The sequence below is a fragment of the Boeremia exigua genome (assembly GCF_020726555.1).
Source record: "Boeremia exigua strain MPI-SDFR-AT-0100 chromosome Unknown C7974scaffold_4, whole genome shotgun sequence".
In the NCBI taxonomy this organism is placed as follows: domain Eukaryota; kingdom Fungi; phylum Ascomycota; class Dothideomycetes; order Pleosporales; family Didymellaceae; genus Boeremia; species Boeremia exigua.
Genome location: NW_025763521.1, coordinates 2,252,800 through 2,276,472, shown reverse-complemented (window position 1 = coordinate 2,276,472; position 23,673 = coordinate 2,252,800). Strand labels below are relative to the sequence as shown.

Here is a 23,673-nt window from a genome sequence, read left to right as displayed (position 1 = left end):
GACGAGCGCACCTTCCCCCGTCTCCGCCCACCTCAGGCTGTCACACACCGTCTGCGCTGCAATCCAAATCATCAGCACGTCATGTCTAGAAGAGTGTAGATTGGACCTTTCTTATTGAGGCTACCTTATTTTACTATTTGGCTGGCTGCAGCTCGACATTGACCAGTCACACGGCACGTTTCGGCCCCTTGGGCACGTCTAAGACCTCGTCTCTCTTCATGATTCTTATCTTGCCATCCTTCTTGCTGTCCTCGACCTCCTCGCCGTCCTTCGGCCGCTCGGCAACGCTCTTGTCGTAGCTGCTGGGGTCGATGCCGAGGATGCCGCCGACGTTGTTGCGGTCGCCAGGCACAGAGAACTCGCGGAACGCGTAGCGCCACTCGTTTAGAAAGCCGCGGATGGCTTTGCCGACCTTGTCCTTGCCGTTCTTGGAGTGATGGCCGGTGCCGGTGATGGCATAGACGGGGCGCGAGGAAGCGCTGTGTTTGACGAGGATGCCTTCGAGATAGGATACAGATTCATCCGGATGGAGTCCTGCATGCATGTCAATGAGTGCAACAGTCATGGATATCAGGTGGCTCACCATGTAAATCAACATACAACTCCTTCGAGTCGTCGTTGCGTTTATTGCGCTCTTCATAGAGAATGCGCGCAGCCTCGCGATGAGCTTCACGCATCAGGTTGTTCTCGCTCTGCCCCCTCAGACTGAGGGCTTTGGCGGCGCGGGAATCGCTGCGATTCCAAGCTTGTGCGGCACTGTACGGAGTCAGTACATATATAATCCGCCGTCGAATAGACTTACCTCTGCAAGAACTTATTCCGCAGACTGCCATGCTTAAAAGCCTCTGCGCGAGCCTTCAGATACGCCTGATTCCCCTTCTCGCCCGTCTCGAGCCACGGAATGTGCTGTGGTGCAGGGATGGCCTGGGCGGCAGCGCTGTTCTCGCGGGATCCAGTAAAGCTCTTAGCAGTCCTGAGGCCCTTGCGCGCTGGAACAGGCGACGCTGGTGCTGGCGACATGCGCACGACGTCCGACAGATTACTCGAGGCCAGAACATCCTTGTGGCCGTGGCCACCTCGCTTTCCGTGGTGTCGCTTGCCGGTCTTTGCAGCAGCGGCCGAGCCAAGACTCGGGAAGGCATCGTTGTCGTCGACGGCGAGCACGGACGGCGTTGTGGCACGAGAGACTTGACGGCTGCCAGTCCGCGACTGAGGACGACTGCCAGCTCCAGGAGTGAAGACTGGAAAGGGGCTGAGGCCAGGTGGAGGCCGGGTGTGGCCGCTGCCTGTCAGTCCGTAGAGCTGCTCCAACGAAGGCTGCGGGGCGCCGTACGGAGAGTCGGCTCCTTGGAGAGAAGGGAACATGTCAAAGTCGGACATGTGGAAGTTGGGCACAGCGGCCTGGAGAGGCGGTGTCGAGACGTCTGAAATAGCCATGCGAGCCATCATGGCCGAGGGATCGTGCGAGAACAAGCAGGTGTCGCCGGCGAGACAGTTGCCGTTGAGGAAGTACCTGAGATGTCAGCACGTATAGTAATAGCTTGGACGGGAGACTCACTTGCACAGCGTCTTGGTGGTGTCATGGCTGAATCTACAATCCGCCCGGGCACAGTGCCCGGTCGATAGGAAGTACTTGCACACAATGTTGCTCTTCTGCTGTCCGACAGGGGTAGCCGGCCGGTAGGCTGGGCTCATTGACTTCCCGATCAGATAGCCCGACTCGCTGCCCATGGGCGTAGTGGCGACGGCGGCCTGGCCGTTCTGGGCGACCATCAGGGCCAGCAGGGCGGCGGTCAGGTCGTAGGCATTGGCTTCCAGGGCGACCTCGATCTCCTCGTCGGAGCGCTCGTTGCCCAGCACGGAGCGCAGCATGTCATATGGGCCCATGTCCATGGCCTGGGGCTGGACCCACTCGGCGGCGGCGCCATTCAGGGTGCCGTCGCCCAGCAGCGACGACTCGGTGCTGCCGGAGTCGTCATTGACCAGCCAGTCGACCGAGTGGCTGTCGAGGTCGCCGTACTCGTGGTTGGGGCTGGCGCCCTCGCTGAACTGGTATGCGCTGAGGCTGGGGCTGTGGGGGATGTGCGGCGTGGCAAAGGCCAGGCGCGGCGACGGACGCGGCGAGGTGAAGGGCGAGGCGGTGCCCGTGTGCGACTTTGCACGGTTGAAGGCAGGCGGGGCGATGCCGAAGCCGGGCGGCGGGTTGACGAGGCGCGGCGACTGGCTGACGGGGGTCGGGGCGCGGTTCTGCTGCCACGGGGCGGGCGACGGCCGGCGGATGATGGTGTGGCGGCTGGGCGGCGGCGAGCTCGACGAGCTGCCGGCGTCACGGTAGCGCCAGAGGCAGTCCAGCACGACGTTCTCCAGCGACTTGCCCGTCAGGCCCGTCTCCTTGCGCAGCAGCTCCTCCAGGCGGTCCGTCTTGTCCTCGTCGTCCAGGGCGTCGTCTTGCAGGATGGGCCGCGCCTTGTCATACAGGGCGTCGGGCACCATGGCGGCGGCGGATGGGGTGGTAGGGAGGTGGAGGCGGTGGTGGTGATGCAGCCGCGGACGGCGCGTCGGGGGTTCGCGCGCTCAGCGGCGGCCACTGCACCAGTCGGGCGCGGCGGGGGAGAGGCGGGCAGCGCAGAGGCGGCGCAGAGGCAGCGCGGGGGCAGCGCGGAGGGCAGCAGGAGCCTGCGCGCGCGGATGGCTGGAGACTCGAAGGTCGAAAGTGTGGGGGAGCTGTTGGTTCCCGGAGGCGGCAAGCGGCAAGCTGCACCCTCGGCCAGGTCGGACGCTGGGGCAACCAGCCACGCTTGGGGACGCTGCTGCATTTGTACACAGAGTCCGCGAGAGGCCACGCACCGCCGGCCCGCTGCCTGGAGCCTCGCCGCCGCAGCTGGCACACGCAGGGCACCGCTGCTGGGCTGCATTCACGTGCGACCGGCGGTGCATCAGCGCGTCGGCCGCCGTCAGGGCACCGCGCGGGGAGTACCAGCAGCGCAGCGGTGCCCTGGAATGGCTGCAGAGGCCGTGGAATGGCCCTGCTGCACGTCCGTGTACGCTGCGTGTGACCGTGTGACGGCTCTGCCACAGCTCTGCCAGCTGCCGCCCTCTACGTCTGGCACTGCACCGCCTCAGACCCTGGCGGCGGCTCTCCGGATGCCGCTGAAACGGCGCTGCTAGTCCGCTAAACGCCGTCAGCGAGACCACCATGTACGCGCAGTCGAGCTCCCGCGTACCAGCACACCGTCCCCCCCGCTCCATCGACATGTCCCGCAGGTAGCGATCGCGAGCCCCCGTAGTCCCCCTCACGCATCCCACCCCACCGCGCCTCGCTGCCCGTCCCGCGCTCCTCCGCCACAGCCCGTCCGGCGCCACGCCCACCGCCCACGCCCGCCATGCCTGCCGACGACTACGACGCCCGCGCCCTCGCGCTGCCCCTCGAGGACGACGCCACGGGCGAGACGCCCATCTGGAGCCGCCGCTCGCAGTCGTTCGCGCGCACCGCCCACCCCCAGCCGCCCGCAGACCTTCCTGCAGCGCGCCTCGGCCACGGCCGCCATGCTGCAGCGCCGCGGCCTGGCCCAGTACAACAAGCTGTCGCCCGTGCAGAAGGTGCTGTTCAGCCTGGGCGGCATCGCCGTCTTCATCACCAGCATCTTGTTCCTGGTGTACAACGAGGCCATCTTCGGCGCCCTGCTGCCCTACGCCCGCAAGTGGCGCGACGTGCCGGCTGGCTGGCTGGTGCTGTGGGCGCTCATCTTCACCGTGTCGTTCCCGCCGCTGATCGGCTACTCGTCGCTGCTCACCATTGCCGGCTTCGTCTACGGGTTCCCCAACGGGTACGGCCTCCCAGTCACGCTCCCGTCTGATCATTCCCCCTCTATGCTCTCACCCCGCCCCATACCTCACCACGGCTAACCCCGCCCAGCTGGTTCATCGCCGCCTCGGCCACCGTCGCCGGCAGCACCGCGTCTTTCCTGCTCTCGCGCACCCTGCTGCGCACCATGGTCACCCGCCTGATCGCCAACGACAAGCGCTTCGCCGCCCTCGCCCTGACGCTAAAACACGACGGCCTGAAGCTGCTGGTCATGATCCGCATGTGCCCGCTGCCGTACTCGCTGTCCAACGGCGCCGTCGCCACCTTCCCGACCGTGCACTGGGCCTCGTACGCGCTGGCCACCGCCATCGTCTCCCCGAAGCTGATGCTGCACATTTTCATCGGCGCGCAGCTCGAGAAAATCGCCGAGAGCGGCGGCAAAATGGACGCCCGCACAAAAGCCATTAGCTACCTGTCCATTGCCATTGGCGCCGTTGCCGGTGTCGCCACGGGCTGGTTCATGTACCGCAAGACGAAGCAGCGGGCCGCCGAGCTCGAGGAGGAGGAGCGCCAGGGCGTGCGCAGGGCCAGTGAGGACGCGCTTGAGAATGAGTATGCGGATGATCCGGATGCGCTGGAGGCGGCGCAGCAGCTGCGCGAGGAGGACGACGATATCAGTCTGCGCGGCGGCTGGGACGATGAGTACACGGATGATGTGGATGCCGCCGAGGTCGCGGATGATATCTTTGATGACGACGACGAGGGGCAGGAGGGCCGCGGGCGGAAATAGGCGAGTAGATTACTTGTAGAATAGATGGCGTTGGACTGTGGCTTTCTAGACGCTCCAAATGAGATCATGTTGTTTGCTTATGCGGTACACCTCAACTCCGTGCCTTGACCAGCTCGCACGTCCATGAACACTCTTGGAGTACGTCAAGATGCAGCTGCCAGGCGGAGCACATCGACATCTTGCACAATCTATGCGTCAACACCACACACTCACAATACAGTCAAACTTTCACATCACAACACATCTGTAACAGAACAGAAATGGATTCGCGATATACAACGTCTGCATCCGCATATTTACCGCTAACAGAGGAAAGCATCTCGGAGATCGCAGAAACCCCGTCTTCCGAGGAGGTATCGTCCGACACGCACGCACACCCATCAGTCGCTGCAATGACGAAAAAGAACCTTCTCATATTGAAACAGCTGATGGCGAGGACGCATCTTCTATTATACATCTATTCTCAGAGACCAATCAGCACATTTTGACCCCGCAAGAACCTTGGAATAGAGAGTACCCACTCTTCAACCCCTTGTCATTTATGCCGTGAAGCTCTTGGTGAAGCTAATGGCAACCTCCTTCAGCTTGGACTCGAGGTCCTTGCTGAGGGCACCTTCCCGCTCGATGGTGGCAAGAAGCTCAGACTCGTTCGACCTGAGGTGGGCGAGGAAGTCGGCCTCCCATGTCAGGATCTTGTTGACGGGGACCTTGTCGAGAAGACCGTTGACACCGGCGTAGATCAAGGGAACCATCTCGTTGACGGCCATGGGGCTGTACTGCTTCTGCTTGAGGAGCTCAGTCAGACGCTCACCACGGGCGAGGGTCTGCTTGGTGGCGGCATCCAAATCGGAACCGAACTGGGCGAAGGCGGCGACCTCACGGTACTGGGCCAAGAAGAGCTTCAGAGAACCAGCGACCTGCTTCATGGCCTTGACCTGGGCAGCGGAACCGACACGGGAGACGGAAAGACCGACGTTAATCGCGGGGCGGATACCCTTGTAGAACAGCTCAGCCTCCAAGAAGATCTGGCCGTCGGTGATGGAAATGACGTTGGTGGGAATGTAAGCGGAAACGTCACCACCCTGGGTCTCAATGATGGGAAGGGCAGTGAGCGAGCCGCCGCCGAGGGAGTCGTTCATCTTGGCCGCACGCTCGAGGAGACGAGAGTGGAGGTAGAAGACGTCACCGGGGTAAGCCTCACGACCTAATTTCAGTTAATACCTGGGTGCCGCAAAGTCTTGACGTGGAATGCATACCAGGAGGACGACGGAGCAGCAGAGACATTTGACGGTAGGCTACAGCCTGCTTTGTAAGATCGTCGTAGATGATCAGAGCGTGCTTGCCGTTGTCACGGAACCTGGGGATTGTTAGCATATCGATATGCTGCTATCAGATGGCTACATACCACTCTCCCATGGAGCAACCAGTGAAGGGGGCTAGAAAGACGTCAGTACAAGTATCACAGCATCGACGGCGTCGTCGGCTTACCCAGGTATTGCAGGGGAGCCTTTTGTAAGTTAGCTGAATGCTGCTAGATGAATGAACATAGTGGATGACTTACGGCCTCGGAGGCAGTGGCGGCAACAATGGTGGTGTACTTCATGGCGTCGTTCTCCTCAAGAGTCTTGACGAGCTGGGCAACGGTGGATCGCTTCTGACCAATGGCGACGTAGATGCAGTAAAGCTTCTTCTTCTCGTCGGTACCTAACGTAAAGTCAGTAAAGTCTCACTCCTGGGACTGACAGGGAATCCAACCTTTGTTCCAGCGACCCTGGTTAAGCATGGCGTCGAGGGCGACGGCGGTCTTTCCGGTCTGACGATCACCAATGATCAACTCACGCTGACCACGGCCGATGGGGACCATGGCGTCGACGGACTTGAGACCAGTCTGGACAGCCTCGCGGACGGACTGACGGGGCAGAATACCGGGGGCCTTGAGCTGGGCACGGCGCCTCTCGGTGGTCTTGAGGGGACCCTTTCCATCGATGGGGTTGCCGAGAGCGTCAACGACACGGCCGAGAAGAGCCTCGCCGACGGGGACATCGACCTGGGCGCGTTAGCTGGGAGGCACTCGGTACAAGCTCGCTGCACTCACAATCTCTCCGGTACGCTTGACGGACTCGCCCTCCTTGACGAGACGATCGGAACCGAAAAGCACGACACCGACCTGGCCGGCCTCGAGGTTCATGCACATGCCCTTGACACCGGAGGCGAACCTGCGATCCCGTTAGCTTCTGCTGGCGGCTGAGAATGGAATTTGGCGTACTCGACGAGCTCCTCGGCCTGGACGTTGTTCATGCCGTGGACACGGGCGATACCGTCACTGTCTCCTCGTCAGCGGACTGCGTTTTTGAATGGCCGCGACGGCGCTTTGGTGTGGTGCGGCGTACCCGACGGAGAGGACACGACCGGTCTCGGCGAGGGAGTTCTCCTCCTGGACGCCACGGATGCGCTGCTCCAGGATGGAGGAGACCTCGGTGGGGGTGGCCTTAGCATCGACAGCGTAGGCGCGAGCAGCGGTGAACGCAGGGGCGCGGGCCTGTGGTGGGAAAAGTCGTCAGTATGGTGGTTCGTGGCTTGGCTCGGCGGAGGGGAGCTCCCATCGCCATCTCAGCACCGCGCGCTGCAACCCGGAATCCATCATCGATGGAGCTTCAATGCATTGCCAATGGCATCGGGATCCGATTTTTCGAGCTGCAGACGACGGCGGAGGTGGCGGCAGGCGCAATGGCTGGCAGTTGCGATGGACTTACCGAAGCAATCCTGCTCGAGGCAGAGATTGCGGCGACCCGGCGGCTGGACTGGCGGATGGCCCTTGAGAACATGACTGCAGTGCTCAAGAGTCTAATGGGATGGCTCTGCAACCAATTGAGATTGATGCAGGAAGGGAGGAGGGGAGAGGTTGATGGAGTAGGAGATGGAGCTCTGAGGAAAAGACTTGAGCGGTCCCCGGGAGGAAAGCGCAACCCACGCTAGACAGGAACGCGCTAGCCAAAAAGCGACCAGGGAGCGACCAAAACACGGGATCTGGGGATGCTCCAGCACCTCATAATTGTGAGTGTTTGCAGCATGTGGAAGAGGAACCTGGCAGTAAGTAAGGTCGTTATTGTACACATAATTTTTGCAGTGTTCATGTCACCCTGCCCGTGATATATACTGAAACAGGACCTGCACGTTCGGTACATCCCGGGGAGAGCTCCAGGACCTACGGAGCACTCGATGTTGTGTCGTAGTAGCTCCGGGACGGGCGATCTATCCAACAATATGTCCATCACATAGGCGGCTGTGCAGGCTCCGACAATGCCAGATGTATTAACGCTAAATGATCGCTGTAGTATGCTCAATCCTGTCCCCAGCTCCCACGTAGATGTACATACCCACTGCACATGCATATACTGGACGCCGGGACACCGTACTCCCACGCAATGCTGTAACCTTCCTCTTCTCACCAAGCTCGCACCCAGTTTCGTCTGTGCGTCCTCTTCCGACAACTCCTTTACTTTCGACAGCCAACTCCAGCCTTCTTCAACCGGTACCCACCGTGCCTGGTCTGTGAGACTCAGTGAGCCTTGCCATTCTGTTCCTTGCTCTTCTTGAACTTCTCAATGTCCTCCTCAACCGCTTTGTCGATGCGACTCTTCAGCTCTGGGCGGTAGCCGAGGGAGAACAAGATCTCAAACCACACAAAGAATGGCGCCAGGAAAAAGGCCTGCACAAGGTTGTCGAGCAGCGCAGGAGCCCTACCCTCAAACTTTCCGTGGCCGACAAACTGCGCAATCCAGCATGCGACGTTGATTCCACCTGCCCAGTAGTTTGCTGTTGCGCCGTAGGTCGTCGTGAGGTAGTTTCCGTAGGCAGTCGCACCGATGAGAATGGGCGCAAGTAGAGCCCCTGCCACCGGCTCCATGAGGACGTATAGGGTCGAGTACAGCACTGCGCCGAACGTTCCGACGTTGAGGGGTAGGTTGGGTATCGACAGCCACGTGGGCAGCGGAACGGCGGGGGTGTTGGTGAGCTAGCAGCACGTAAGCGGCCGTCGAGCGTGCGCGTTGCCAGAGCTTACGAGCAGAAATGCCGTCAACAGAATCGGGGGCACGCAAAGGACATGTATCCCCACATTGACCTGGACGAAAAGCGGCGTCAGTTGACATGTGCAAGGCCGCGGTCAGGAGTTGAACCCACGGGGTTGTGGTGGTATGCGCCGTACTGTGGTTCAGTCAGTCTCTACGCCCACCATCTTCAGTCTCTTGTGAATGACGTACGAAGCGCAACTGCTTCTCCAGATTCAAAGACATGGTGCCCGATGCGGTTCTTTCTCGCGTGTCAAGGTGTGGGAGAAACCAGAACCATGTCTTGGTAAATGTGAGTGGCCGAGAGAATCCGTTAACGTGCTCACGAGATCCCACGCTTCCGACCGTGAGCGCACAGTGATAAGCAAGACGGTTCGCAGGGTGACTGGTTCCACGACATGGGTGGGGCGGCCGCTCAGCGCTGGCAGGTGCGACCCGGCACGGATTATCTAATCGGCGGCTGAAGGCAGGCGCGACTTGCATGGCCTGGCATTATTCACCAAGGACTCCACACCCCGCATCCGCCCTCCACGACCTTTCCCGCTTCAGAACTGCCCTCGCTAGCTGGCGCGACCGCCTTGAGAGCTTTGCGCGTAGACTGCTGGAGCGTGGATTGAAGAGGATAGCTTTGCAGGCGGTACGCGCCTCTCACTCGAGGCTTGCGCGCCGGTCGCTCACTACAGTCGCTACAGCGATCGCAAGAAGATATTAGTCGCATAATACGAAGGCGCCCGCGCCCGTACTTTCTCCATCACCGTGCAATCGTGCCAACAATCTCGTCTCTATAACCCAACCACGCACCCCTTCCGTGCGCCTGCGCAGTCATGTTCTTCCTCAAGGAGCTTGAGAAGACCATCCAGCTGCACCCTTCATACTTCGGTCCGCTCATCCGCTCGCACATCCACAAGGAGCTACTGCAGAAGGAGGAGGGTTCGAGCACGGGAAAATACACCATTGTGTGCATATTGGACTCGTTCGACATTACAGATGGCCAGGTGATGCCGGGGTCAGGCTCTGCCGAGTACACGGTCCACTACAAGGCCATCGTATGGCGGCCGTACAAGGGAGAAGTGGTATGTTGGAACTGGAAGGACGGCAAACCGGTGCATGTGGCTGACCATGATTAGATGGATGGCATTGTCACCTCGATTCTTCCTTCTGGCTTCTTCGTGGACTGCGGTTCTTTACAAGCTTTCGTCGCGCGCAACGTATGATGACCTTGACAAGCTCCTTCTGAAGGCATAAGCTGACCCTGAACAGATGATCCCTTCTGATATCAAATTCGAGGGAAACGCAGCACCGCCGCAATGGACCGACGGCGCAGACCAGGTCATTGAGAAGGGCACAAATATTCGCATCAAGATCAAGGGTATTCGATCTGAGGTTGACAAGATGTTTGCAGTTGGCACCATGAAAGAGGTATGCAATTGCCCGTTCTGGAGTTGCGCTGATAGTTCGCTGACATTCTATAGGACTATCTTGGTCCTCTGTCGCAGTAGTCTGCAACAGGATTATTCTACTTGGCGAGCATTTTAGGACACGACGGTGCAAGAAGCTGATGCGACATATTCAGCTGAAGAAACATCTTCCTGTCGTGAGGCTGAACTTGTGCGATCAGCTTGCTGGCAGCACAGCCCATGCGCTCTTGACACACAACTACAGACTGTTTCACATCTATCACCAGACTCTTCGATAGAATTTGCGAAACCGAGATTGGAGGTACTTGGATAATTTCTCGTTCTCGGTATGCATGCAACAAATCGCCGTTATTGAGGCGTATTCCAGACTGCAAACGGTGTAGTGCAGACGTTCCTCGGCATTTCCAGATGTTCCAATAGAGTTCCCAAAAAAGGGTCTGAATAGAAATTCGTTCATCGCGTTCTTTGTCTTACGCAATGTTTTGGAAGTGTTGAAATGTGTCAAAGGGTGGCTTGGTAGTTTCGGCGATTCAAGGCACCTCCGTGTCGCCGCAACCTGAGCACCGCAGGCAGCCAGCTGACCACCAGCTGTGCGACTGTGGGCGATATTACCTCTGAACTCACACAGCTTACATCTCTGGACGGATGCGAATATGATATAATCGCGAACACACAATCTACACCACCCTTACAATGCCGCGCGAGCGCGCCACGATCGAGGAGGAGGCGGAGCTGCTGGGAGGGCACGCGGCGGCCGCGCGAGTCTCAGAAGACGGTTCTGAAGCTTCCGGGTCTTCGATATCGACCATGTCGCTTGTACTGGAACACATCAATGACGGCGAACCGAACGCCTCCTTGCACTCGAGACTGAACGAGAAGTACACAGACGATGACGGCTACGTACCGGGGCGTGCCCGCGAGCAGCTGGACATTGAGGACGGTCGTCTGGAACCTCTCAAGCCGGTGGATAAGAAGGCGCGGCGCATGCTGTGGATCGTGGGCACGATCTGTATTATTGGATGGGGCCTGGCGCTCTTGTCGTTCTTATACAGTGGGAGCTACAAGCACGCCTCTACCCGGCCGCACGATCCTCTAGCAAGCTCTACAAAAGGCTCGGGGAAGAAGGTCACTCTTGATCAGGTCATGAGCGGGCAGTGGTACCCGCATACACAGAGTGTGTCATGGATACCAGGTCCCAACGACGAGGATGGCTTGCTGCTGGAGCAGGGCGTTGGCGGTAAAGACTACCTTGTCGTTGAGGACATCAGGGATCAGGGCAAGAAAGGCAGCAAAAGTCACACCATTTTGATCAAGGAAAACAGCTTCAGGGTTGGAGATGCTTATGTCTACCCAAGCGAGGTCGTGCCGAGTAAAGACTTCAAGAAGGTGCTGGTGCAGTCCGAACGTCAGAAGAATTACAGACATTCTTCTACAGGTCTATACTGGATATTCGATGTCGCAACACAGACCGGTGAGCCTGTCGATCCTGAGAATCCCAAGGCACGAATTCAGATTGCGTCGTGGTCGCCACAGTCGGACGCCGTGGTCTTCACCCGAGACAACAATATGTTCATGCGCAAGCTCGACTCAAAGACAGTCGTTCAAATCACCCAAGACGGTGGCGCTGAATTGTTCTACGGTATACCAGATTGGGTGTACGAGGAAGAGGTCTTTTCAGGCGACAGTGCGACGTGGTGGTCTGAAGATGGGAAATACATCGCCTTCCTCCGCACAGACGAGTCGACTGTTCCTACGTATCCGGTTCAGTACTTCCTCTCTCGTCCCAGCGGAGAGCAACCAAAGGCTGGCGAGGAGAGCTACCCGGAGGTCCGTGACATTAAGTATCCCAAGGCCGGTGCACCCAACCCTATTGTCTCGCTCGAGTTCTACGATGTGGAGAAAGGCGAGGTCTTCAATATCAAGATCGAAAACGACTTTGCAGACGGCACCCGTCTGATCACCGAAATCGTATGGGCAGGCTCAACCAAGCAAGTACTCGTCCGAGAGACTAACCGCGAGAGCGACATCCTGAAGCTCGTCCTCATGGACGTGCAGAAGCGCACAGGTAAAACTGTCCGGACCGAGAACGTAGCAGAACTAGACGGAGGCTGGATGGAAGTGTCCCAAAAAACCACCTTCGTCCCTGCCGACCCGTCGAAAGGCCGCGAGCACGATGGCTACGTTGACACTATCATCCATGAAGGCTACGACCATATCGGGTACTTCACACCCTTGGACAGTGATAAGCCGATCCTGCTCACGCAAGGCGAGTGGGAGGTTGTCGACGCCCCATCACGTATAGATCTCAAGAACAACCTGGTCTACTACATCTCTACCGAGCGCGGCTCTACCGAGCGCCATGCATACGCTGTCAAACTCGATGGCACTGGGAAGCAAGAAGTTATTGAGAACAGTGGAGTAGGCTACCACGATGCGTCGTTCTCTTCCGGTGGGTCATTCGCCCTCATCACGTACAAAGGCCCGGGCATCCCATGGCAGAAGATCATCTCCACGCCATCGAACTCCGAGAAGTTTGAAAAGGTTCTCGAAGAGAACAAATCTCTGGAACGCTTCGCCGCTGCCCATGAGCTCCCCATCCTCAAATACGATACCATCGAAGTCGACGGCTTCAAACTCAACGTCCTCGAGCGCCGACCTCCGCATTTTAGCGAAAAGAAGAAATACCCCGTACTCTTCTACCAGTACTCTGGGCCCAACAGCCAGCAAGTCGATCGTAAATTTACCGTCGATTTTCAGTCCTTCATCGCCTCGTCGTTGGGATACATAGTTGTGACTGTCGATGGGCGCGGTACTGGCTTCCTCGGGCGCAAACACCGTTGTATCACGCGTGGTAATATTGGGCACTACGAAGCGCTCGACCAAATCGCGGCAGGCAAGATCTGGGCTAAAAAGAAGTATGTTGACGAGGACCGGATGGCGATCTGGGGGTGGTCGTATGGCGGCTTCCAGACACTAAAGACTCTCGAGACCGACGCAGGCGAGACATTCAAGTACGGTATGGCTGTTGCGCCAGTTACAGACTGGCGGTTCTACGGTACGTCATATCCTCACCCTCGCAGAGTGCTGAAAGAACATCAACTGACAAGTCTACAGACTCCATCTACACTGAGCGCTATATGCACATGCCGCAGCACAACATTGCAGGCTACGACAACACCTCGATCAGCGACGTTGCCTCGCTCGCCAAGAATGTCCGCTTCCTGGTCATGCATGGCATTGCCGACGATAACGTCCACATGCAGAACACCCTTACTCTGCTGGATAAACTGGACCTTGCAAGTGTGGAGAACTACGACGTGCATGTCTTCCCGGACAGCGATCACAGCATCTACTTCCACAACGCGAATCGCATTGTATACGATAAGCTGACGTGGTGGTTGACGAACGCTTTCAACGGCGAGTGGCTGAGATTGCAGACTGTGAGGCCGAAGGCGCAGATTGATAGCAAGGAGAAGGAGAGGTAATGTTGCAGCATCTTCGGTTTTGGTGTTCAGGTAATTGTGGGATGGTGTAGTCGAAAGCAAGCAATGTAATATCAGCGTATTCAAATTAAACACCTAAATCCCTTCATACAAGCCTTGCACTTCTGAACACACCTCATTGCGCCCTTGAAAGGCTCGTTATTCAGTACATCTCCTCAAACAACTCCGCGTTCTCATGCCCCCCGACTCTAACAAATGTCTTCATACTATCCAAAACCTGCTTCTTGAGATCCGTTCTCGCGACGTTCTGGCCCATGAAGCCGCCAAACGTCGCATCGAACTCGTACGGCTTCAACGCCTTCCAGATCCCGTGAATCTTGCTCGGCGGCAGCGGAATCATGTTCGGGTACGACCACATGAAGCTGTACGCCGTGGTCTTCGGGTCTCTTTCCGCACGGCCTGCATTATAGAAGCCAGACTGGGTGTTGTTAGCTGGCGTCGTTGCTTGCTGTGAGTGACAGGAGGCATACAGGAACACTCATCATCGTGTCCGCAATGAAAAGCTTCTTCTCCCAGTGCAGCACCGAACTGCCGTCGAAATGCCCGCCGCACTGCACCGCCGTCACCCCCGGCACCACTTCCTGCGCACCTCGGAACAGTACCCGCACACCCTTCGCATCTGCGCGGTTCTGCCACTCGGCATCGTCGGCAGCTACGTACACAGGACACCCGAACTGCGCGGCCCACTCGAGATGCGAGGTGTAGAAGTGCGGGTGGCTGATGACGATGGCTTTTAGGCCGCCCTTGCTGTTGACAAAATCCACGGTCTCGCGGTTGAGGAAGGCGATGGCGTCCCAGAGGATGCTGCCGTGGGCGGTTTGCAGCAGGATTGCTCGCTGGCCAATGCCGAGTTGCTTGCGGGTTGTTGTGCTATCGCTGAGGCCGGGAGGGAGTTCGGAGGGGGTCAGGGGCTTTGTTGTGATATAGTGGATGCGAGGGTCCTGCTCATCCGTGTGAAATTCATTCTTCTGAGTGTCCTGCGCGGCATTGAGGGATGTCCAGGTTTGGCCGTGGGCGGGAACGTATTGGCGAGGGTCCTGACCATGTTAGATTTAGCTGGGCGAAGTGGATCTTGAGTTTCTATGGAAGGGGCTGTTGTTTCTGAAATTTTATAGCTCTCACTGCCGGCCAACCACTTGACACATTTGTAGGATTAACCATCTTCATCGCAGCCAACAAGTCGCGAAGTACGACTGGACAACATTGCTCAAGCGTATGCATCTTAACGTAAAAAGCACTTTGTTGTCTGATGCTGCATCCATGCCCACTTTGGTTGTGCTCAAGTGCAGTAGTGGATTTGACGTCACTTACAAGACAGATACGGCAGTTTTCCGGTGGTGAGGAGAGGGGAACGTCGAATTGCGTGCCGCACACTTCGCAGATAGCGAGGTCACCGGATTCAAAGTTCATAATGAGTGCGCGGGGACTTGGTCAGTCGGATGTGAGAAGACTGGATTGTGCGATTGAGCCTGTACAGACTTATTGTCGTTTATGTACATGTAGAGTGGGGGTGTAGAGCTCACTGCCCAGATGGGATAGCTTCCCAGATTACGTTCGGAAAGCTGCCGCCTCCACAGCTTACCAACTTGGGGTGTTATGTCATGCGGAGTTGAATGTGTAAGGCTTCGGGTCTCGAATGGCATTGGCCAGATTGCGGACAGTGTCCTTAAGCCGAAGCGGTCAAAAGTGCCTCTTACGCCTAGAATTACCACACAAGGAAAAGTGTCTCGAGAAGCCGCGAGGACGAAAACTCCTTTGCGGAATTCCACGGTCTATGATAGTGAGCCTCCAAGCACCCAGATCTCGCCATTCGCGGCCTTGTCAGCAATGCTCGTAACTTCGATGTTGCCGGGCTGGATCTGCATGGTTCGTCAGCACAGGTCGTAGCAGTAATACGTTCAACCAGCCACTTGGCAGTTTTGTAGAATCCAACCCATTACTATCGTAGCCAGTAAGTCGCAGAAATCCAACTGAATAATCCTGTCTAAGTGTGTGTAGTCCAATGAGAAGGAGTCCTGATGAGACCATTCATCATTCCCGACTGATGCTGTAATTTGCCAAACAGCTGATCGGACGGCAGTATACGTAAAAAACTGAGCAATAGACCTGACAAAACAAGACAGTAGAAGACCAGGGTCCAAAAGATAGTCTGGATGGCAGGGCTGGGCCGCGGTGTCGCTAAGTAGCGCCGTTCCGGACTTTCACCGCCACAGCACCCACACCACCAAAAAAAGATATCCTGGAGTGCTCAAGCATTGTTGAACGAAGCTGATGAGGACGGGACTCGAACCCGCGCCACTTTCGTGACCAGGAAGCTTATCGCTAAGCAATGCTAAGGAGGAAGACCTTAACCTGGCGCCATAACCAACTCGGCCACCTCACCCATCGATCCAGTTGTAACCGGACTGATTCCATGATTTGATGGAAGAAAGGAAACAAGGAGACAATATATAATCAGTGCCATAGAGAGATCGCATGTGTTCTGAGAAGGATGCCGATGAACGGGATGACTTTGAAATTTGCTGTCACTTACCGATTTTTGGCCGTTCTTCGACTCCCACCAAACTTCGTTTCCCGCTAGCGTCTTTACTTTCTTGCCTTCCTCCCAGGGACTCTCCGGAATAATGTGATGGTTCAAGAATCGTTCAAGATTGCTCTGCGCACGATCTGATCCGCCAGTCCCCTCGTAGGCTTGCGCGCCAAACTGATTGTAGTCTTCTGGGTCTTTCCACGGCTTTGTCTTCATGTTCTTCATAACAGTGTTGTTTGGCGCGAGTACCGTGGCATTCTGCGCTGCATCATCAAGACGACCAGACACTGCGTCGATGTGATGCGTCAGACCGTTAAAGATAGCGATGTCTTCCACCCGCCCAATCAAGTCTGAGATGATGATCCCGCTGGAAGCATCGCTTGGGGGCATCATGTAGTTTTGCAGCGGCGACTGCTCGATGGGCGCCTTGAGGTTGGTATCAAAGGGTCGTGACTCTGCGGCGCACGCGAGAAAAAGGCAAAGACTTGCGAGGGGATGCGCAAATAGTCTCATTGCTCTTGTTTCGTATTAACAAGGATGGTGTTGGGTGACTACATGGCTGAGGCAAAGACGTCATCTTTCCGGGGGAATGCCAAGGGCACGTGAAGACGTGAGCGATTAGCGACTTCGAGACCCACGCCTTTCCTCTTCCACACCATACTCGCAAGAAGGTAACAGCCGCCCACAGCGGGCACCTTCCACTACAGCTCACTCAAAATGGCCACGATGGCACCCCAACTCCCTACAGTCACCGTTGTAAGTTCATGTATGTTATCTAGGTGTTGCGAAAACACGCTAAATATTACAAGGATGATTTACGCGACTTTCACGCGAAACACTTCCCCAACGCGCCTACGCCTGAGCATTTCCTCTATGGTATAGATCATGAGCCTGCTGAAGAGTATTACGAGGAGAAGGAAGTTGACCTAGGCTGCTATGAAGACGGTACGCCGCGCACTCTCACCGACGAACAAATCGCTATGTTCAGGCACTCCGAGATCCAGGGTATCATCCGTAAGCGAAGGCAGCAACGCGATAACGGTGTTGGTTTGGAGGAAGGAGAAGCAGAGGGCTCAGCCGCTGAGAGTTCAGCTATGGCCGAATCCCCTCCCTCTCAACCCGCTGCCACTGCGGTTTCGGAAACAGACAAGGTTGCATCTGGCCGTGTGGAGAAACTGAAACATCAGCAGCAATGGACGACGAGTAGTCCAAGAACAAAGGCTAGGAACAAGAGGAATCGTGATAAGTACAAGGCTAAGAAGAGAGATGGAAGGCCTAACCGCGAACAAGCTCGAAAGAATCACCGCGATCAAGATGACGAAAGCGACGAGTGGGATCCCTGGCACCAAGCCAAGGGACCAGACGTACAGAAAGACGATACCGTGGACCTGGATTACTGAACCTGGAGCAAATGCATGCTTCCGGCAGCACAGCGCTCTTCGCTACGTACGTACCCCTTCCCTGATACATCAGCATCGTGCAATGATGAAATCCGATATCGTCATCCTTAGACAGAGAAGAAGCCGGGCTTGAGTCGAGGATGTTAGATCGCTCTGCGATTGGACTCCTTGATTCGCCGAGGCACCTTCAATGATGAGTTTACAATCTTCTCTCTGATTGCACTTTGGCCTCACATCCTGCTTACGCAACCAATCTCCTTATATCACGGCTGACATTTGCGCAGGGTATGCGATCTCATACGGTTCGCAGTTGCGTGGCACCAACTACCGTTTTGGCAGTGACTAGGCCTCCGTGCGACTTAATTTCACTTCAATTGACCACGCCCCACCATCATCTACAGCCCATCAATTCACCACAGCCTCGGTGCGCAAAGGCTTCGCATCGGTCACATAATGTCACACGGTTTGTCATGGTTCCAAGAATGACTCCAGCCACGGGTAAATATCTCCAGCTACTTGCGATGAGCACACCCAGTCGCGTCAGTAAAAGCCTCAAAGGAGGACTTCGAGGCTGTCATGAATTCAGGCTGGGAATATTGAGCGTTACCTCGAAGTCAGACGAGCAAAACCTAGAAGTAAAGGTCGCACTCGCCTGGTCTTCGAGTGAAGCAGAGACTAACATCGTATCGTAGCGTAGACAGCGATAGCAAGTCTTCACTATTAAGTCTACCTTCGGAGATTTGCAACAGTTTCTAGGCCTACATGTCCAAGCATACAACAGTGCTAGCAGATATCATCCTTCATAACCTGTGCTTGAAGGTGTGCGTTATTATGAACCCCGTGGTACTTCTGCGCACTTGTCGTCAAGTCTGCCTTGACACCGCTGTGCTACCAGATAAGCTCAACACGTTCAGTATCTGCTCCGTTCCGAAGACAAGCATGTTCTTGCTAGTCAAAAGGTTGCTACCGTATCAATGCACGCAGATCACTTCACTTCAATTTGTGATCTCTGACATCAATGAGTTCACAGACATAGCTTCTCCTGTTCTCTTTGCTTCGCATCTTGAACAGCTATCAGCTCTCAGGCGAGTGTAATTCCGCATTTATACGTACTTCATTACTCACGCTGAGTGCACGGTCGTTCTGCTGAGTGATCTTCAAAAAAAAAAGCTGCTGCAGATTATGTTTACTGCTACGGACCTTTGGGCTTGCGCTGTACTTCACCATATGCTAAGGATCTTCTGATCAAGAGCGGCAGTACGATCGCAAGGAGTAAGGGCCAGTCATCACAGTCAACGCTGTAAGTAAGTATACAGCTCGAAAATTGGTGACATCGCGATATTATCAAGTGATACATTGTCTGCTAGTAATGTACACGTCTCATCTCTCCCCGTCTCTATTATCTCCACATTGTTGTTAGTACGTGCCAACGCTGCCTCGTACGCTGCCGCTCGATTAGACCTTGTGATGTATCACTTCACTCAGAAACTCATTTCACCTTCACTTGCTCCGCATCTTGCACTAGCGCGACGAAGGCAGCAGCTATACCATACCTGCGGCCTTCATCTCTTGACCATCACACGCCCGCATTACTGCAACCACGTACAAGTCCCTCCGATATGGCGCCACGCAAGCCTGCTACGCCCGCAAAGGTAGCCAAGAAAAGCCTTGCAAGTCCAAACAACAGGATTGTCAAGCGACCCGCTCGCGGCTACCACAAGTACAAGAATGGACTGTTGAATGTCACGCCCAAGGGCGGGGAGATGAACATGTAAGTCGGGCTGAACTCTATCAAAGGGCTGAGACAGCTAAGGAAATACGCAGCGTGAAAAACAATCAGGATACGCCACTGCTACGCCTGCCTCCTGAGATCAGGAATCGTATCTGGGAGCATACCCTCGGTCGCAGCAGTTTTAGGGCACAAGTGTCCAAGCAGGGAAGGAAGAACGTAGCCACAATGGTATCGCTGTCGGACGAGCCTGGTGTTGGCGTCGCTCTTCTACGCTCTTGCCGCCAGATCTACTCCGAAGCTGCAATGATGCCTATCTGTCTGAACACTTTCGTAATCAGAGACTACTGGCGTAATATGAAAGCCTTCCGGCTCTTCTCAGCGCATCAGTTCAAGCGAATCACTATGATCCGACTCGAACTTCAATTTCCTATATTCTACCTGGATGCCCTCGAAATTCAGCCTCTGTTTCCTGCGATGAATGATATTGAGATAGTTATACATTCAGCCAACAGTGTTACCAACAGTGTTACCAACAGTGTTAGTTTCGAAGATGCAGCAGCAGCCATTCGCGTCTACTATCAGCCTTTCATGGAGTCTGGCGCTATTACCATGACGATCAAGCGACTGGATCAAAGCATTACTGCCTGACGATCGATCTAGGTGAAAGATTGACGAAACGGATTTCCAGCATTGCATGATGCGTTGTTGAGGGGACGAGGGGAGCTAGGGGAGATGGCGAACATTGGCATGCGCGGACCATGGCAGTCGGCAGCTGCAATCGTGTTCATTGTTGCCGGTCAATGCAGTCTGTGCAACCCGGGCGAGTCTGAGGCATCCTTGCGTTTCCGTACGAACATGTCGATACATACACTCCATAAGAGTCACGCCACCAAGTCCTTTTTTGGATAAATTGAGGGCTGATTGCGCAGGGGCGTTATTCGGACAGAAATCGAGGATGCAGGATGATCAGGAGCTGTTCTACCCCTCACCAGAAATAGAGCTCAGCGTACAATGCGTTTATCGTTTGTTGCATGTGATTCGTGCCGGATCTGGTACTTTGAGGAGATGAGCACATGCTTGTCTATTGATAGTACACAGTTTCTCTGTAATCTGGCAAATACATCAATTTACGTAAGTTCGTGTATGTTGCTGCATACCAAGGAGGCATTCTGTGATTTGGAAGGTTCGTGAGTTGCGGCTGTGCAAAGAACAACCATGTGAACATTCAGTTAACGTGTAAAGAACGGAAGCGGAATCCATGGTTTCCATTTCCGTGATGAATCTCAGCTCAACATCTTGCAGCCTTGGCCTTGGCAAAGCAAGCTCATCGCTCTTTGTTCTAGGTGTTCTACCTGGATATCTAATACATGCGGGAAGGCTCATTGAGACTAAGAACATAGAAAATCACAAATCGCACCTTTCCTCTTCCGGTAGTCTTCGGCTGTACGATCTAGACTTACTGTTACCCGTTAGTCTTCGGATCTCAGCCATCAGCCCTACCGATCCGTGGTTCTGGATCGATAGACATCGTTCATCGCGCGTTGCCAGATCTTACTATAACGCTTGGGGAAAAAGGCGCGACCAGAAAGGTTTCGATTCGGACTATCGGTACGCTTGTATTTGCCACACGGGATACTCTTGGCAGGTTTCCAGCTGAGTTGGGACTGGTGAAAGTACGGTAGCGAGAGCGCGGGGCGATACCGTCGATCCGGGTGCTGGAGCGAAAAACGAGTGCGAGTATGGGATTTTCCAATACTCGGTACAGGGTCTGTACCTGATCCATTACCATGGTGAAGCTCGTGAGCAGAGTCTACCGGAGCCTTCGTCCCTTGCTTGCATTCTTACACTAAGTCTCGTGGGAACGGATTGGATACTGAGGACTGTTGAATCAAATCAAATACGTGTTCGGTTGCCCCAACGATCACATGTGCTCTAATAGTACATTTACTTACATTACATCGGATGTGATGCTCTGTTCAACAAAGTGATGTCTCTCAGTGAATGCATGTAATGAATACATAGCAATGCCTCAAGATACACGCCCTTCTATCATGTTAATTGAGGACTGATGGAGTTTTTTTCTCACAGTCTGGATATAAAGGCAGGATATTCTGAAGATTGATAAAAATTCGTATAATCGTGATATGTACAAAGTTGTGCTAGTATATACAGTTTCTCTACTCCACTCTGTCTCTGTCTCTATCTTCTTCTGGTGCTGCTCGTCGCCGCCTTCGTCGAAGAAGACTTTTTTGTGCTCGTACTTGAAGAACTTGCAACCTTTGCGGCTGAGGTGATTGTGGAAGATGAACGGGCGGTGGTAGCAGCCACCGCCGGTGCAGATTTTCCAGTAGTTGTGGGTACTGCAGTGGCTGTAGATGAAGTGGATGATACAACAACAGTGGAAAGAGTCTTAGGTGGTCCGTTGATGCGGTAATCTTCAAGTGCCTCCTCAAGCTTCTCAACATTGCTGTAAGCCTCCATTGCCTCGAATTTTGACATCTTATCCATGATGAATGCCTCCTGACTGTCTTCTGCGCTTATGGCCTTGCTGCGGTATTTTTCCTCCATGGGATCGAGGAACTTGGTGGTCTCAGGGTAGCCCCAGTCAGAAAGGCTAGTGACGTTGAAAGCAGCCATCATGTCGTGATCCTCGTGGATGAGGTTGTGGCAGTGAAACATGTAGACACCGTCGTAAGGAGCGTAGCGTGCAATCACTGTGACCTTCTCGTTCTCGCCAAGAAGAACGACGTCCTTGAGTGCTTCCTTCTCATAATTGAGCACAGGACGCTTGCCACCAGTGCGAGACAAGATCTGGAAGTCGACAAGGTGGATGTGTACGGGGTGGGACCAGCCACCACTGGAGTTCTCAAGCTCCCAAACTTCGATAGCACCACGTTGAGGCTTAGCCAGGATTCGGTTGTTAACGTCAGCGAAAGTGACACCATTGACGGTCCAGGCGCCACCGGACTTGCCAAACTTGAATGTCCTATCAACACCGTTCTTCTTTGGGGGAAAGGGAACAGTGCGAAGAGTACCAGGGAGGGGGCCGTTGTTAGTTGTATCCGGGGCACCGGTACCAACAACAAATTGCATGACCTTGTCGGTAGCTGCGTAGTCTTCGTCGTGCTGGACATCGCGTCCATTCTTGAGGGTCACGTTCTTTCCAGCATACGGGCCGAAGTCAAATACAACTTCCCAGCGTTCCGCCATCGATATTTCCAAATTGCTAGTTTGTACAGGCTTGGTCAAGAGACCAGTATCGGCAGCGATGACGTGGAAGGGAATGGCCTTACCATCAGCTTCAAATGTGAGCTTGAAGGCCCGGCTGATGGATGCATCGAGGAAGCGGAGACGGTACTTGCGAGCCTCGACTTTGTGGTATGGCCATGGCTGCCCATTAACGTGGATGACATCACCAAAGAGTGAGTCTCTTTCGTTAACGGGGTCAAAGAGAGTTCCATCTGGGTTGTACTGTTTCGCCGATAGGGCGAGAGGAAGATCGTACTTCGGGCCAGAGGGTAGACCCAGCTTAGCTTCGGCAGGGTCCTCCAGAATGTAGAAGCCAGCTTGGCCGAAATAAGCGTTTTCGGCAGTGTGGTGGACAGCATGGTCGTGATACCACAGAGTGCGAGCGCTCTGGTGATTGGGGTAGTCTAGCCAAGATTAGTGGTGAAGTGTTCACGAAGTAGACAGCTACTCACAATAGTCTTTGTACTGTTTTGGTTTAGTCACGTCCTCGGCCCAGCCATCAAAAGGCGCTCGGCTGTAAGAACCGTGAAGATGAACCGAGAGATCCTTATCACCGTTGTTCATAAATCGTACGACTGTCTCTCGTCCCTTCTGTGTGCGGATTGTGGGACCAGGAGACACGCCATCGTAGCCGACCAATCGGGCAGGCTTCAAGCCAGGGTAGACCTGATGCTCGAAGGGCTTGACGTCGATCTCATAGTAGTCGATTGTGTTGCCAGTGGTCTTGTTGGTGTAGCTATAACGAGGAGACTTTTCAGGGGGGAATGGTAGGGGATTTTGGAAGATTTGCTTGTACTCTGGACTGAGCCAGTCTTTGTCGCCAGCGAAAACCCCTGATGTGAAGAAGGCAGTGACGCCCAAGAAGAGTGATTGGCGCATATTGTGTAGAAGATGAGAACGATGAGCCGGAATGAGGCTGTTCTCGATGCTGAGAAGCAGGTATGAAAAGGTTTGAGCTGATGAAAAAATGAGAAGAGCGAGTTGTCGAGGACTTATATATCCATCGAACATCAAGGATACACGGCGCAGGCCGTTGGACTCCATGTTGTTGGACGTTCTCGAGCCATCCAGTGGGCTCGACTATCCAAATCTGCCATGGCTCCATATTCGTGAAAGCCTCATGTCAGCGCCTATCGTGAAAGTCTCGGTGCGTCGATACGCATGGCAGCCACACCG

General features: G+C 55.1%; 10 protein-coding genes and 1 non-coding gene across 11 annotated transcripts; 5 read left to right on the top strand and 6 right to left on the bottom strand.

The window, feature by feature from the left end:
* Positions 1-94: 94 nt before the first annotated feature.
* C7974DRAFT_391160 (CCCH zinc finger and SMR domain-containing protein) lies at positions 95-2,843 on the bottom strand. The gene is made up of 4 exons (XM_046141550.1): positions 1,559-2,843; positions 803-1,513; positions 584-756; positions 95-534 (listed from the first exon to the last, which is right to left on the bottom strand). The coding sequence occupies exons 1-4, from the start codon at positions 2,491-2,493 to the stop codon at positions 167-169; spliced, it is 2,187 nt and encodes a 728-aa protein (XP_045999464.1). The 5' UTR covers positions 2,494-2,843; the 3' UTR covers positions 95-166.
* Positions 2,844-3,546: 703 nt separating this feature from the next.
* Positions 3,547-4,595, top strand: C7974DRAFT_374815 (uncharacterized protein; the record flags this gene model as incomplete). The annotated part of the gene is made up of 2 exons (XM_046140169.1): positions 3,547-3,827; positions 3,917-4,595. 2 exons carry the CDS (start codon positions 3,547-3,549, stop codon positions 4,593-4,595), a joined length of 960 nt encoding a protein of 319 aa, XP_045999463.1.
* A 67-nt stretch (positions 4,596-4,662) lies between these two features.
* On the bottom strand, positions 4,663-7,714 carry C7974DRAFT_391157 (ATP synthase-like protein subunit alpha). The gene is made up of 11 exons (XM_046141549.1): positions 7,349-7,714; positions 6,986-7,134; positions 6,862-6,918; positions 6,691-6,811; positions 6,351-6,642; positions 6,157-6,299; positions 6,084-6,102; positions 6,001-6,031; positions 5,852-5,952; positions 5,117-5,799; positions 4,663-5,052 (listed from the first exon to the last, which is right to left on the bottom strand). Exons 1-10 carry the CDS (start codon positions 7,418-7,420, stop codon positions 5,135-5,137), a joined length of 1,650 nt encoding a protein of 549 aa, XP_045999462.1. The 5' UTR covers positions 7,421-7,714; the 3' UTR covers positions 4,663-5,052; positions 5,117-5,134.
* Positions 7,715-7,716: 2 nt separating this feature from the next.
* Positions 7,717-9,052, bottom strand: C7974DRAFT_391148 (uncharacterized protein). Its single transcript, XM_046141548.1, has 4 exons — positions 8,858-9,052; positions 8,778-8,801; positions 8,659-8,718; positions 7,717-8,610 (listed from the first exon to the last, which is right to left on the bottom strand). The coding sequence occupies exons 1-4, from the start codon at positions 8,888-8,890 to the stop codon at positions 8,155-8,157; spliced, it is 573 nt and encodes a 190-aa protein (XP_045999461.1). The 5' UTR covers positions 8,891-9,052; the 3' UTR covers positions 7,717-8,154.
* Positions 9,053-9,170: 118 nt separating this feature from the next.
* On the top strand, positions 9,171-10,592 carry C7974DRAFT_391145 (uncharacterized protein). The gene is made up of 5 exons (XM_046141547.1): positions 9,171-9,302; positions 9,358-9,738; positions 9,793-9,873; positions 9,926-10,084; positions 10,138-10,592. The coding sequence occupies exons 2-5, from the start codon at positions 9,490-9,492 to the stop codon at positions 10,162-10,164; spliced, it is 516 nt and encodes a 171-aa protein (XP_045999460.1). The 5' UTR covers positions 9,171-9,302; positions 9,358-9,489; the 3' UTR covers positions 10,165-10,592.
* Positions 10,593-10,617: 25 nt separating this feature from the next.
* C7974DRAFT_470983 (putative dipeptidyl-aminopeptidase B) lies at positions 10,618-13,663 on the top strand. Its single transcript, XM_046146482.1, has 2 exons — positions 10,618-13,138; positions 13,198-13,663. Exons 1-2 carry the CDS (start codon positions 10,777-10,779, stop codon positions 13,566-13,568), a joined length of 2,733 nt encoding a protein of 910 aa, XP_045999459.1. The 5' UTR covers positions 10,618-10,776; the 3' UTR covers positions 13,569-13,663.
* C7974DRAFT_451534 (uncharacterized protein) lies at positions 13,618-16,629 on the bottom strand (the record flags this gene model as incomplete). Its single annotated transcript, XM_046145789.1, has 6 exons — positions 13,618-14,004; positions 14,057-14,623; positions 14,898-15,012; positions 15,284-15,285; positions 15,383-15,445; positions 16,120-16,629. The coding sequence occupies 6 exons, from the start codon at positions 16,627-16,629 to the stop codon at positions 13,729-13,731; spliced, it is 1,533 nt and encodes a 510-aa protein (XP_045999458.1). The 3' UTR covers positions 13,618-13,728.
* C7974DRAFT_t52 lies at positions 15,856-15,969 on the bottom strand. The gene has a single exon. It is a non-coding gene; the product is annotated as a tRNA-Leu (tRNA).
* Positions 16,630-16,698: 69 nt separating the features above from the next.
* C7974DRAFT_156884 (uncharacterized protein) lies at positions 16,699-17,660 on the top strand. The gene is made up of 2 exons (XM_046135889.1): positions 16,699-16,872; positions 16,926-17,660. Exons 1-2 carry the CDS (start codon positions 16,834-16,836, stop codon positions 17,514-17,516), a joined length of 630 nt encoding a protein of 209 aa, XP_045999457.1. The 5' UTR covers positions 16,699-16,833; the 3' UTR covers positions 17,517-17,660.
* Positions 17,661-19,135: 1,475 nt separating this feature from the next.
* C7974DRAFT_451532 (uncharacterized protein) lies at positions 19,136-19,949 on the top strand (the record flags this gene model as incomplete). The annotated part of the gene is made up of 2 exons (XM_046145788.1): positions 19,136-19,287; positions 19,341-19,949. The coding sequence occupies 2 exons, from the start codon at positions 19,136-19,138 to the stop codon at positions 19,894-19,896; spliced, it is 708 nt and encodes a 235-aa protein (XP_045999456.1). The 3' UTR covers positions 19,897-19,949.
* Positions 19,950-21,447: 1,498 nt separating this feature from the next.
* C7974DRAFT_374808 (oxidase cueO precursor) lies at positions 21,448-23,376 on the bottom strand (the record flags this gene model as incomplete). Its single annotated transcript, XM_046140168.1, has 2 exons — positions 21,448-22,901; positions 22,950-23,376. 2 exons carry the CDS (start codon positions 23,374-23,376, stop codon positions 21,448-21,450), a joined length of 1,881 nt encoding a protein of 626 aa, XP_045999455.1.
* Positions 23,377-23,673: the final 297 nt, after the last annotated feature.